Source organism: Danio aesculapii, chromosome 25 (assembly GCF_903798145.1).
Source record: "Danio aesculapii chromosome 25, fDanAes4.1, whole genome shotgun sequence".
In the NCBI taxonomy this organism is placed as follows: Eukaryota; Metazoa; Chordata; class Actinopteri; order Cypriniformes; family Danionidae; genus Danio; species Danio aesculapii.
In genome coordinates this window covers 16,941,656-16,954,288 of record NC_079459.1, presented here as the reverse complement: position 1 = coordinate 16,954,288, position 12,633 = coordinate 16,941,656, and the positions used below count along the sequence as shown (strand labels likewise).

Sequence of the window (12,633 nt, the reverse complement as noted above, 5' to 3'; positions counted from 1 at the left end):
CGAGCCAAGGCCAGTCGCGTTTCCACTATCACTTCCGGGGCGTAATCGAGCCAAAGCGGGGCTTCCTTGGGGCCAGCGTCCGGCTTTTTTCGGCCTGCCGAATACCTTGGGCCAAGGAGGGCCAACTGGGGCTTCGGGGCGGGGTTACGTACAAAGGCGGAGTTTTCCTGTCAGGTAAAGTGGAGACAAGATGCTTTCTTCCCTTACATTTGTTTTGCTATCGCGCTTGATCAACTCACTCAGAAGAAGAAAAAATGGATAGCAGACAGTACTGGCATGTGATTTATTTATTTGAGGCATTTAGACATTTTGCTTAAAAGCACACATGCATATGATGTTTTCCCTCACAAAAAGTGTTGATACTTTTGTGCTTCAGAGACTTGACCAACTTTATGACTTCCTCTAAAGGTGTTCTTATAAACAATATTAAACAAAACACGACATGAAAAATCATATGGTAAAGTCACCAACTAACTAACGTTTTATCAAACTGCACCACAAAGTAAACACTTCTCTAAGTGTTCACTAACGTTACCTTTTTAACTAAAAAGCTGATCCTAAAACAATACATGTGACGTCAGCCATGTGGCGCACACATGCCCTACGAAGGGGCTATTTTTGAGTGTTCCCTTTTAAAACATTTAGCGCGAAATCCAACACGTGTAACTTCCGGCCATACAGAGAGGTGCCGACAGCCAAAATCTGTGTTTGAAGTAAATGCCGCTGAACTCGAATGTCCTTATCCAGGGAACGCTGTCTGGCCTTACACCAACAGACCACAAACAGTAAAAAAGCAATCGCTTCGGTGTTCTCCGTCTTCCAGCTCTCGTAGTGATGCCAGGTTGTGTTTGTGGTTATAATTTGAGTTTTTTGTTCCCGCTGAAGTGGGCGGGTTGTGTGACGTTTGATTCGGGGGACGTTCTGGGGGCGGTGTTTGCGTGACGCGCTGCGAGCAACTAGCCCGACAGTGGAAACGCGACATGATTTCGGCCTCATTTCTCAACCTCCCGGGCTATTGGCCCGGCCTGGCCCGATTAAAGCCCTGGCTCGCACTGGCCCGATAGTGGAAATGCGGCTATTGTGTACCTGGCTGTATATCTTATCAGTGAAAAGAAAGTGACACAAATTTATAATTTCTTTCAGCCTTCCGAGTGACCCGAAGGGCCGTTCTAAATGGAAAGTGAAAGTAAAAAGGGATGTCAGATCTCATTGTCAGCCAATGCCAAGTTCAGACTGCATGATTTTCAAAGTAGTCGTGTCACGGATGTTTTCACACTGCATGACTATCTGGGTTAGCGTTCTGTCGGTGCTGTTTACACTATAGGATGGATCAGCGACAGGAGGTTTCACACTACATGACTTTAAAATAGAGAGAGCGCGCTCAGCGGCACTTAAATGTTAGTGGGAAATGGACGTAGTTAAAACTTCAGTACCGTGACATCACTTTTACAGACAACACGAGGGTGTGCTACAAAGGACTGCATTGTTTTATCGCTCACTGGGTTACATAGGCTGAAGCAGGGAAGCCCACACGGTGTTTACCTTGTGCCATGAACTAAAGCCTATGAGGACACTTAAGCTTATTACTAAGAGATTGTGATTTAGTTTGATGCCTAATATACATTTAATTGTTTAAATTAAACTTAACTGAATGATATTAAAGTGATGTTTACTGCATTTTGAAATCACGGCAGCAGCAACATGTTTACAGTGCTGATACTAAACTCCCGGGTTTTTCCCACCGCAGCCATGCTTTCGTTTTTTAAAATGGCCGCCGCATGATATAAGCGCATTATGAAAAATACATAAAGATATTTTTTACAAATCACTCAAGCACAATATTTGACATTTTAAAAGGGTTTTATTACACAGGAAATACATAGTAATGTCATTTTAAGTGTGCACTTTATTTAGAGAAACAGAAACTTTCTACACATTCTGAACATCATGTATAGTTTGCTTGTAACACTTAGACCAGGCTGAGTGTTTTTCCGTTCTCAGTTAACAAGACAAACAACAGGAATGTCTGGACTTTGTCATCTGCTATCTGTTGCTGAAGAATATCTTTATTTCAGGGAAAATCTAAATACACGGCCCTCATAGAGAACTAACTGATCATATCGGTTTTCATTCCTCTTTGATGGCGTCTGGAGACTTTTCCAGATTCGCTTGGAAAAATTTCTATACTTCTGGGTTCACCCTCAGGAAAATAAACACATTCGAACGCCCTGTAATACAATGCAACTAAAACAACAGTCGTGTTCTCGTACAGCGACAGACTGAAAAGTGCCTAGTCAAACAGATGTGCTGCTGTGATCTTGCCGTCATATTTGGAGCCCTTACCATCAAAGTCTGACGGCAGGATTTCAGCATCGAACTCCTTGAAGTAGTTTTCCAGCTCATCGCCGTGGACAAACACCTTTAAAGACACAGAAAGTCTAAATCACTTTCTCTTCAACCATATTTAATTATTGTGTTGATTTTGATAAAATACTTTTGACCATTGGACTGTTGTTTAAAAATGATTCTCCTTGTTCTGAAACTAAAATGTAAGACTCTAATGATTTATCCTATTGTCACAACCACCATCAAACTCTGCTCAGAACTTCTGGTAGGATTTTTTATATGCTTTATCTTTTATAACTTAGAAAACTTGCTGTTCTTATAAAAAAAACGGCAACCAAATCTCAAAAGATTTTCATAGAACCTACATTGATTTAATGTTCAATTGAGTGAAGGGTATATTTTTACTTGTCACACCTAAAATGTAGGCTGGGGCATGTTAGCCATATGCTAAAATGCTAGCAATGCATTATAAAAGGCTTGCTATTTTATAAACATGCTAGCAATGTGCCAAAACATTCAACTTATGCTAGTGTTCATCAGCCAAACCTTCAGACTCAATTACCAATTGGCAATTACGTCAAAAACCGGAACAGAAAATGCTAGCTTTCACGATGTAAAGAGCTGAGGAGTAAAATAAGGTCATATTATGACCCAGCAGACACACAACATCATAAGATGTTAATATTAGATATAGGTTGTGATGTCAGGTGACCAAAATTTTATGTCGAGCCAGCATCTAAGGACAACGTTATTTTGATGTCCAATAGTGACGTCAAATGTTGATATTTGGTTGATTTTAGGTTGTCCAATGATCCAATGTCGAACCAACATCTTAAACCAACATCATATTGATGTCAAATACTGACATTTATTCATCAGGTATGGCAAGCAACATCCAACGTCTGACAGACGTCATAGTGGTAACGTCCACACAATGTCAAGCTGTAACATCATTAGATGTTGATATTTGGTCGATTTTAGGTTGGATGTTGGACATTGTCGGCCTGACATTGGGTTCTGACGCCAACCCACTTTTCATTTCCAAACATAATCCAACGTCCCCATGGCGATGATGTACAATGTCAATATGACATCATGTTGACGTCCTGTGCCTGCAGGGTCTGCTCAGAACTTCTGGTATGACTTGTTTCCGCTTTATCTTTTATAACTTAAAAAATTTGGTGTTTTGGTAAAAAGTACAATTAAATCTCAAAAGATTTTCATAGAATTACATTTGTTTAATGTACAAATGAGTGAAGGGTACTATTTTACTAGTAACGCCTAAAATTTAGGCTGGGACATGTTAGTGAAATGCTAAAATGCTAGCAACGTGTTAAAAAAGGCTTGCCATTTTCTAAAACATGTTAGCGATGAAGCAAAATATTCTAAAACATGTGCTAGTCTTGTGCAGCCAAACCTTCAGACTCTATTACCAATTACGACAAAAACCGGAGCAGAAAATGCTAACTTTCACATTGCAAAGGGCTGAGGAGTAAAATAAGGTCATTTTATAACCCAGCAGGCACACAACATCATAAGACGTTAATACTAGGTTAGATTTAGGTTGTGATGTCAGGTGATCAAAATTGAAACTTATTTTGGTTTCAAAAACATGACAACTTTCTAGTACCTTACAATAGGCTACCTTTGTGGCTTTTGTTGGCTTATAAATGACACAGAATATAGCACAAAAGCAAAATCGGATTTGAATTGGTACCAGCTGGCCGATATCCGATCCAACAAAATATGCTGTATCGAACCGATATCCGATCCAAGTATCAGGATCGGTGCATCCCTAATTTGCCCTGAATTCACAGGTCAGCTGTCTGACTTTAGACATTATTAACCAAGTTGGAAAAAGGCTACTTTTGAGATGTAGCATTGGACACCTTGCGGAAATCATTTAGAATTTAACTATTTAGATGAACACCCTAAAACTCCTGAAGTGTTTCTAGGTTTGTGTGCCTTGTGCATCAGATGTTCCATTGTTGTGACATCTGAGGCTGAGACTATAAAAAAACATTGTGACAACATGCCAAATATGCTTACACAACAACCAAACAACACCTTAACTACTACCCAGAATACAACAGCCACACAGAATACTCTAGCAATGACAAATGCGGTCAAATTTTGTCTTGTCAAGCTATATTTTCCAAGGTTCTGTGAAGTGCTTTGAGATGTGCAATCGTTATTCAGTGTGTGATGTATTTTGAACTAAAATATGAAGACATGATGGGATATAAAGTAGCTACTCTCCCTTTTTCAAAAACAGCCAATTGCATTTTGTTTAATAATCACCGTCCTGTCAGTTACGGTGCTTTACTAATGAGGGATATCGCCTTCTGAAGGACACTTCAGAGTGAAGAAATCATGGTTACCATATTAAAGTGTCTTTCCAAACCAAAGTGTTCAAAACTGGCCACTTCGAAAGGCCCTTGGAGTGAAGGATTATAACAAATACAACTGATTAACACTACAAGCCACCCTTGAACAAGTTATTTGGTGTCACACACTGCACTCAGTTTGAAAGGGCTCATCCTTATGCTCTGATCCCTTCAGAGGGACCCTCCGAGACCATAGGGTCTTCGAATGGAACCCAGTGTGAGAGTGGTTGAGCTTAAGCGCATATAGCATAACCATCTTGAAAGAGGGTGGGGACATGTCAGATATAGAGAGCATTTGATTGCTCAGAAGATTTGGTGATAAACTAAAGTATGAGGCGATGTCAAAAAAATCATCTATCTTTTTAAGCGGAAGTGTTGGCGTGGGTTTCCTCCGGGTGCTCCGGTTTCCCCCCCAAGTCCAAAGACATGCGCTACAGGTGAATTGAATAGGCTAAATTAGCCGTAGTGTATGTGTCTGAATGAGTGTGTATGGATGTTTCCCAGTACTGGGTTGCAGCTGGAAGGGCATCCGCTGTGTAAAACATATGCTGGATAAGTTGACGGTTCATTCCGCTGTGGGACCCCTAATGAATAAAGGGACTAAGCTGAAGGAAAATGAATGAAGGAATGATAAACACAACTCACCCTTTCCAGCAGTTTGCTCTTCATCAGGGGTTTGACCACATTGTATGTGGTGGTGAAGTACCAGGGCTGGTGGATAAAGTGCACTGCTTTGAAACGGGCAGGGAAAGAGTCCTGCCATTAAGAAAAAGAAATTCACATTAATGAATGAGCATATGGAAAGATTAGCATAAATATATTTGTAGACTTTTTGGGATGCTTCACCAGCAAATCAATGTTTGGAGACTTAGACCCAATCCCAATTCTATTTTGTACCCCTACCCCTTCCCCTTGGCCCTTAAAGCCGAGTGTGAAGGGGAAGGGCTTCAAAATTTATCCGTAAGAATTGGGACACCACTACAGCACCTGCACACATCATCATATGTCATCACGATCTCATGCTTCATATGAGATCAGACGATTGCGACTGCTGTAGTTATTCCAGTTGTGTTATTTTTTGATATTCGTCTTTAGGAAATCACTAAAGGCATATATTATGTTATCATAACGATATAATGTGGCAATAAGACCGTAACTGTACTGTGTATTTACACAGTGGCCATATTCATCTATGTAAACACACAAAAAACAACATTAACTTCATAGCAGACACTGTAAAAAGCTCATTCTCAGCCACTAGACTCTTCTGACAGGGTATTCAAGTGTCATCGAGTGTCAGAATGTTGTGGGACTGCTGTACAGGAGATATTACTATGGATTATAGATTGTGAATTTAGCTGTTTTTATTTTAGCATTTTTTTAAAAGCATGACAGTAAAACACGAACGCGGTTATGAATATATTAAAACATGTGCTTGTTTGTTGTAAAAATACGTAATAATGCCAAAGAAATACTCATTTGTGGATCTCCTTACTTCCAGGTGCATTCTGGGAAATTTTCTTATCCCTCAGTTTTGAGTGCGGTCCTGAAAAATCTCCTTTCGAAGGGGTGTATACCCCTTCCCCTTAGCCCTACGCCTTCAAGCTAAAGAGAACTGGGACACCCCTACCCCTTCACGGGAATGCACAAAACGAGGGGTAGAGGGAAGAGGAAGGGCTAAGGGTTAGAATTGGGATTTGGCCTTATTATCAGAATGTGCACTCACTGGACTTATCTTAGACTTATACTGGCACCTAGTGGTGTGGTTATAGCATGTTAAACCAAACATTATTTAGTTGATTTTATTATTATTATTTTTTTTAGAAATTCCTATTATATGGTTAAATCTCTTTGCAAAACAAACATTCATATTTTGTCATCAACTTTTTGTGAATTTTTGTATAGAACTTTGTATATATCTGGAGCTGTCGTCGTATATAACTCTTGAGTTTAACTTATGTTGCACTCTGTAGTAAAACTATAAAAAAAAAAAGTTTTGGGTGCGTCTGAGTTTATAGTTTTGATTATGCAAAACTAAGTGCTTGAATAGTTTTATTATAAGTTATATTTACAGAAATGTTCATTTGTTAAAGCTGCTCTAAGCTTTGTAGCATAGAAAAAATTATGTGAAATGTAGTATTGTCACAAGCCCGGCCAGGTTCTCCCCATATGTGTTATACCAACACAATCTCACAGCAAATCGTAACTTTTTGGTTCAGTGGCTAATTCATATGAAATCGGACGATCTCATTCGTAGAATTTAGTACGATTTGCTCATCCCCCAATGACGGTTGGGTTTAGGTGGGTTGGGTGCCACACTTCCTTTTAAATCATACATTTTCGTATGACTGAACTTGTACGAATTCGTACAAATTAGTCACTAAACTGACAAAACTTAAAACAGTTACGTTTCCTTGTGAGATTAGGCTGGTTATACTATGCTTTCATTAATTTACTGACTTGATATTTTTCTTGTTGTGCAACTTTTCTGAGGTAAAATAATAATAACACAGACATTCATTTAGCTAAACCATCACCTGCAACATGTCCACCATTTTCTTCAGCTCTGTGGGCTTGATGCCGGACGCTTGCTGCATTGTGAAACCCTTAAAGTTCTCGATGATGCAAAACCCGTTGATCTGAGTCTCCTCGTTTTCCAGAAGCTTCTCCAGGATCACACAATAAGCTCTGAGGATCTGGAGCAAAAACAACATCAGTACAGTTTTCAAACCAAGTTCCAGTTCAGTCTGAGATTAATAAAAAAAATACCTCATCAAAAGTGATCTCCTCATAGTCCCAATTCTCGATGTTGAAGAGCAGCACCACACGGCCGTATTTGTCTCTGCTGGATAGAATTCCTGGGTATCCAGCCTCAATGGTGCTGCGCACAGCCTCCGGGGTCAAGTTTTCAAAAAGTTCAGGATAATCCCGTCTGAAGCGCACATAACCTTCAGGAAAATATAACCAATCTGCATGTTAATCTGAGACTATTTAGTCTCCACTTTCCTTCCTAATCTTAACTGCCTCTCTGGCTATACCACTAACTGTACTCTCTCAAAAAAAATTACATTACTAATGCTTTGCTTCTTAGACTTTACACACCTGAAACTTGCCTATAGCACTTGCTCACTGTTGCTCTTATAGTTGTGTAAATTGCTTCCTTGTCCTCATTTGTAAGTCACTTTGGATAAAAGCGTCTGCTAAATGACAATGTAAATGGGATCCAACATCACAGTTTCTGGGCCCAAAAGCTCTATCAGATGCCAAAAGCAAACAACAAATGATACTAATATAGTGTCTGCTCACAGTGTGCTGTAATAGTATTTGTATTGAAAGTCATGATCATAAAGTTGGTGATTAGCCCATGTCTAATCTCAGACAGTCCAGTCACTGGGCCCTATCACACACCAGGCGCAAGACAAGTTTGCCCCAACGTGTTGCTATTTTCAGACCAACGAAACCTTAATTTTCCTGTTTTCCACCATGTTGTTTAAATAGCAAATCCATTTGCGTCACTTTGTGGATGAAATGAGTGTTTCGGTCTAGAAAAGAGGTGTGTTAAGGCACATTGTTGACATGTTGCTATTTTGAGGTATTAAAATAGACTGCAAATTGACCAGCTGAAAGCAGGTCTAAAGTCCAGCACAGAGTGCGTTAGTTGTGCCTCGCTTACACATGCTTAAAACATGCAGGATGTACATCAATACACAAATATCTTTACAAATGAAAAAAGAATTAAAGGAATAAAATATTACTAAAATTATTATTTTCTACATAAATTTAAAACCACTGCCAGCATGCCTTCTTCATCTTTTTTACTTTATTAACTTGCTTTTGTATAATGTTATCATTATTAGCAGTATTATTTATTATATGAATATTTTTATTTGCTTGTTAACAAGCTTAGATTTGTCCACCTGTCAAGGTTTTGGACCATATGGGACATAGGACGTGGGTTTGGTTTTTTTGACAACGCTTCATTATTATTGTTCATTCATTCGTTTGCTGGAAGTTAGAACTGAATTTAGAAATAGTTTTGAAACAAATCTTTGTGCTTCACAAACAAAATTAATTATGTAGGCTAATGGATGTCTGTACATGGCCTACAACACTGTTTCCTTATCCACAAAAGATAGAAAGACAAAGTGAAAGTAAAGGTCGATTAGAGGAGGCTCATTATTTATCCTTGCACTGCAGACGGTCGGTTTAACTGTTTTCTCGCTAGTGAAGTGTTCAGTTTTTCCACTGCAAATTTCACCATGTAAATAGCAAATGACTCTTGAAGGGAATGTGAGATGAGACTCTGATTGGTTCATGCTCAAAAACACACCCAGAACTCATAAAGAGAATAAGCTCAACCCTGTCAGACCATGCGCTGCAGCACAGACCGTATTTTTTGTCCATAAAATAGCAAAAGTGGATTCGGACACGCCCTTAATGCTTTTGCGCCCTGCGCTTTAAACTTTGGGACTAGATCGTTAAAATAGAGCCCATTATGGTTAAAGGAACACTTAAATTTTTAGAAAATAGGCTTATTTTTTAAGTACTCTGTAAAAAAACACGTTATCTTACAGTTTTTTCCGGCAGCTAGGGTTCCAGAAAAAAACTGTAAAATAACGGCCATTAAATTTCACACATTTGCCATAAAATAACAGACGTCAAATTACAAAAATTTAAATTTATGGAAATTGCTGGAATTTAATGACCGTTATTTTTTTTTACAGTGTACTCTAGAGTTTAACTATTTTTGAATCCATTCAGATGATCTCCAGGTAACACTTTACTTTAGCTTAGCATATATAATTGAATTAGCATCCCGCTCAAAAATAACATTTTTGATAATTTTCCTCTTTAATGCTACCATGGCTGCAGCACACTAAATTTTAATACAGAGTGCTGTAAACTAGTTTGGGACTATTTACAGGTGCTGTGTAGTATCATTGTACCTGCTGCAGCCATGGTTCGGCAACAAAATCCCTGGCGTATTACGCCGGAATGAGAGCACAGATCCCAGCCATATTAGCCTAGAAAGTAGCAACTTTTTAGTTTTCCATCCATCTTAAAACTTGATGTAACTACAAAATAGTCAAACTCTAAGTGGGAAAATTATTGGAACACTTTTTTGACATTTCTGAGTGAGATGCTAATGGTCTAATCCGATTCAATGAATTATGCTAAGCTAAGCTAAGCTAAAAGTGCTCCTGTCTAAATGAGAGCTTGATTGAATGGATTAAAAAAAATGTATAATCAGCTATTTAAATCTAGAGCACTTGTAAATTGAGCTTATTTCCAAATAAGTCGGCGCCAATAGTCTAATGGTTAAGTGCGCTGACATATAGCACCAAGGTGCTCAGGGCGACCAGAGTTTGATTCCTGGCTTATATAGATATATATATATGGAAAAAAGCTTTGGTAGACTCAGACTTTATACAGTGCTGTGAAAAAGTCTTTGCCCTCTTACTGATTTCTTATTTTTTGCATGTTTGTCAGAATTTATGTTTCAGATTCTTAAACCAATTTAAATATTAGTTAAAAACAACACAAGTAAACAAAGAATTGAACTGATAAACAAAAGTTACGTTTAAAAAACAGCATGATGTGTTTACTTGTGTTATCTTTGACTAATATTTAAATTAGTTTGAGGATTTGCAAAATTAAAGATGGAAAAAAATTAATACATCAGTAAAGACTTTTTCACACCCCTGTATATATCTATATTCAATTCTTTCTTAAAATACAAACAGAAAATACTAGAAATATACACACAAAACCTGAAAAAGAGGACAATCTTTGAACAAAAACAAACACAAGTTGGTTTAATGTGATCTCCCTTAGGACCAAACAGAGCTTCAACTGTTTTGAAGAGACTGTCCCTTAAATAATAGTTTCAGCAGTTCAGTTTTCTTTATATTTAAGCTGTCAATTTGTTCTTTTTTCTGTCTATGTAACACCATGCTGCCCCTATAATATTCAGGTCTGGACTCTGTGGAGGCCATTTCATGACTGCCAGTGTTTTCATCAACTATTTTTTCCTCCATACATGGTTTCACTGAATTAGCACAATGTTTGGGATCATTACCATGCTGAAAAAACTACCAATGAGTACTTTCCAGAAGAAATGACGTCATGGATTAAAACCTGTCTGTATCTTTCAGCATTCACAATCCTATCAATTCAGACAATATTGCCACAACCCTGACACAAATGCATCTTTTGGCCAATCCACTCACCCTTCATGAGTTCATAGGCCCGGTTTACATCATATTTCCTGGCACGGATGAACCTCACCAGCACGCCGTCGGGTTGTCCCCAAAAGTATCCTGAACACCTTTAGCAAGCTCATCTCCAGTAACTGCCTTCTCCTTGATAATTCCTCTGAGCTCCTTCACAGCTGACGTTCGCTTCTCATCCGTCTCATTCAACTCATCTTTAGCCTAAAATCACAACACACAACATTTGTTTTTAAAGAAACATGCTTAGAAAGTTTTATCAGCCAGAATGCTCAATGAAGCATGCTAACTCAACAGCAGATGTTAGTTTTTGTAGTGATAACTAGATTCTGAATGGTTGCTAGGCTGTTACTGTTTTGGACAATAGAGTTGCATGATCTGTAGTTTCACAAACATCACTAATAGTCTGATAGTAGATGCTAGTTTCTGTAGTTGAATTTTTCTATTTTCCTAAAAAACTGATGCTGGATTAATGCTAGATTGTTACTAGGGTGATTTGGGACATGATTATGGTTAAAATGTAATAATATGCAAATTAACCATAGTTTTACTGTAGTAAACCTTTGACTTTGGTTTACTAATTACCTAGTTGTGTATTGTAGCAAAACCATGTTTTTTAGTGTTTTGTTTATTATAACCAAGGCCATTTTTTGTTTGCTAAGTTGTTGCGGTAATGCTTTGGCTCACTAATGTGTATCTGAAATTAGATTGTTACATTTTTACATCCAACAAATATTTTACCAGACCTGTCAACTTGATGTTGTACGTTTGCCAAGTTGTTACTAGGTTGATTTGGATTGACACTATTTGCTAAACATTTGATTGACAACATTTGCTAAATCTAGTGACACTAGTAAATTTGAGCTATTCAAATTTACTAGTGTCACTAGATTTAGCAAATGTTGCTAATAGTAAGTTACCTGATATCCTAGGCTACATTTGTGTAGTGGTACCTACATTTTTACATTTTCTTTAAAAATCTTGAGCCTATATTTAATGATAGTCTCATTTTACTTAGCAAAACACCGCTTAGATGCTAGCTTACTTGGTTTTCACATTTTTTTAAAAAGAAATCTTGAGCTAAACCTGCCACCATGATGCTGGATGTTCACCATGTCGTGACTAGGGTATGTTCATGCAGTTTAATTTACTATTAGCATCACCTTAGCAAATGGCCGCTAATAGTGAATTAGCAAGTAAACTCATATTTTGACCACTAAATGTGCCGGGTTCTGTCTAATTGTGTTTATTTTCTACACTCAGACATCTGAAAGATCTCTTCACACCTTCTGCATGGTGTGGTCTGGTACTTGTGCAGAGGGTTCAAACACGGGCCCATGGTCTTTGACCGTGAGGTGCTCCAGTTTCGCCCTGAGGGCCTGCTCCTCCTCGGACACCATTCGAAAAGTTCCACTCTGTGGAAACAGATGGAGAAAGATGCTTGAAAACACCCTAATCCACATGCTTGAATTCAGTAGCGCTAATCAATGGAAGCTAGTGTGGGCCAATGCTAAGCTGACTCACATGAATTGCATAAAGCCGGTTTGAGATTGAGGAATTAGCGGCTAATGTTCGTAGCTCTATCCCTAAATACTAAGAAATGCCTTGTTCCTAAAACAGTTGTTAGCGAAATGAGCAGCATTTTGGAAGAACCAGCGTGAAATCACATG

At 38.3% G+C, this 12,633-nt stretch overlaps 1 protein-coding gene across 1 annotated transcript; it reads right to left on the bottom strand.

Annotated features, from left to right (window-relative positions):
* Window positions 1–2,290: 2,290 nt before the first annotated feature.
* On the bottom strand, window positions 2,291–12,426 carry LOC130219021 (retinaldehyde-binding protein 1-like). The gene is given in 7 exon segments (XM_056451292.1): window positions 2,291–2,419; window positions 5,379–5,489; window positions 7,271–7,429; window positions 7,503–7,681; window positions 10,964–11,038; window positions 11,041–11,167; window positions 12,250–12,426. Coding segments are annotated over 7 exon segments (957 nt in total).
* Between the last annotated feature and the right edge of the window lie 207 nt (window positions 12,427–12,633).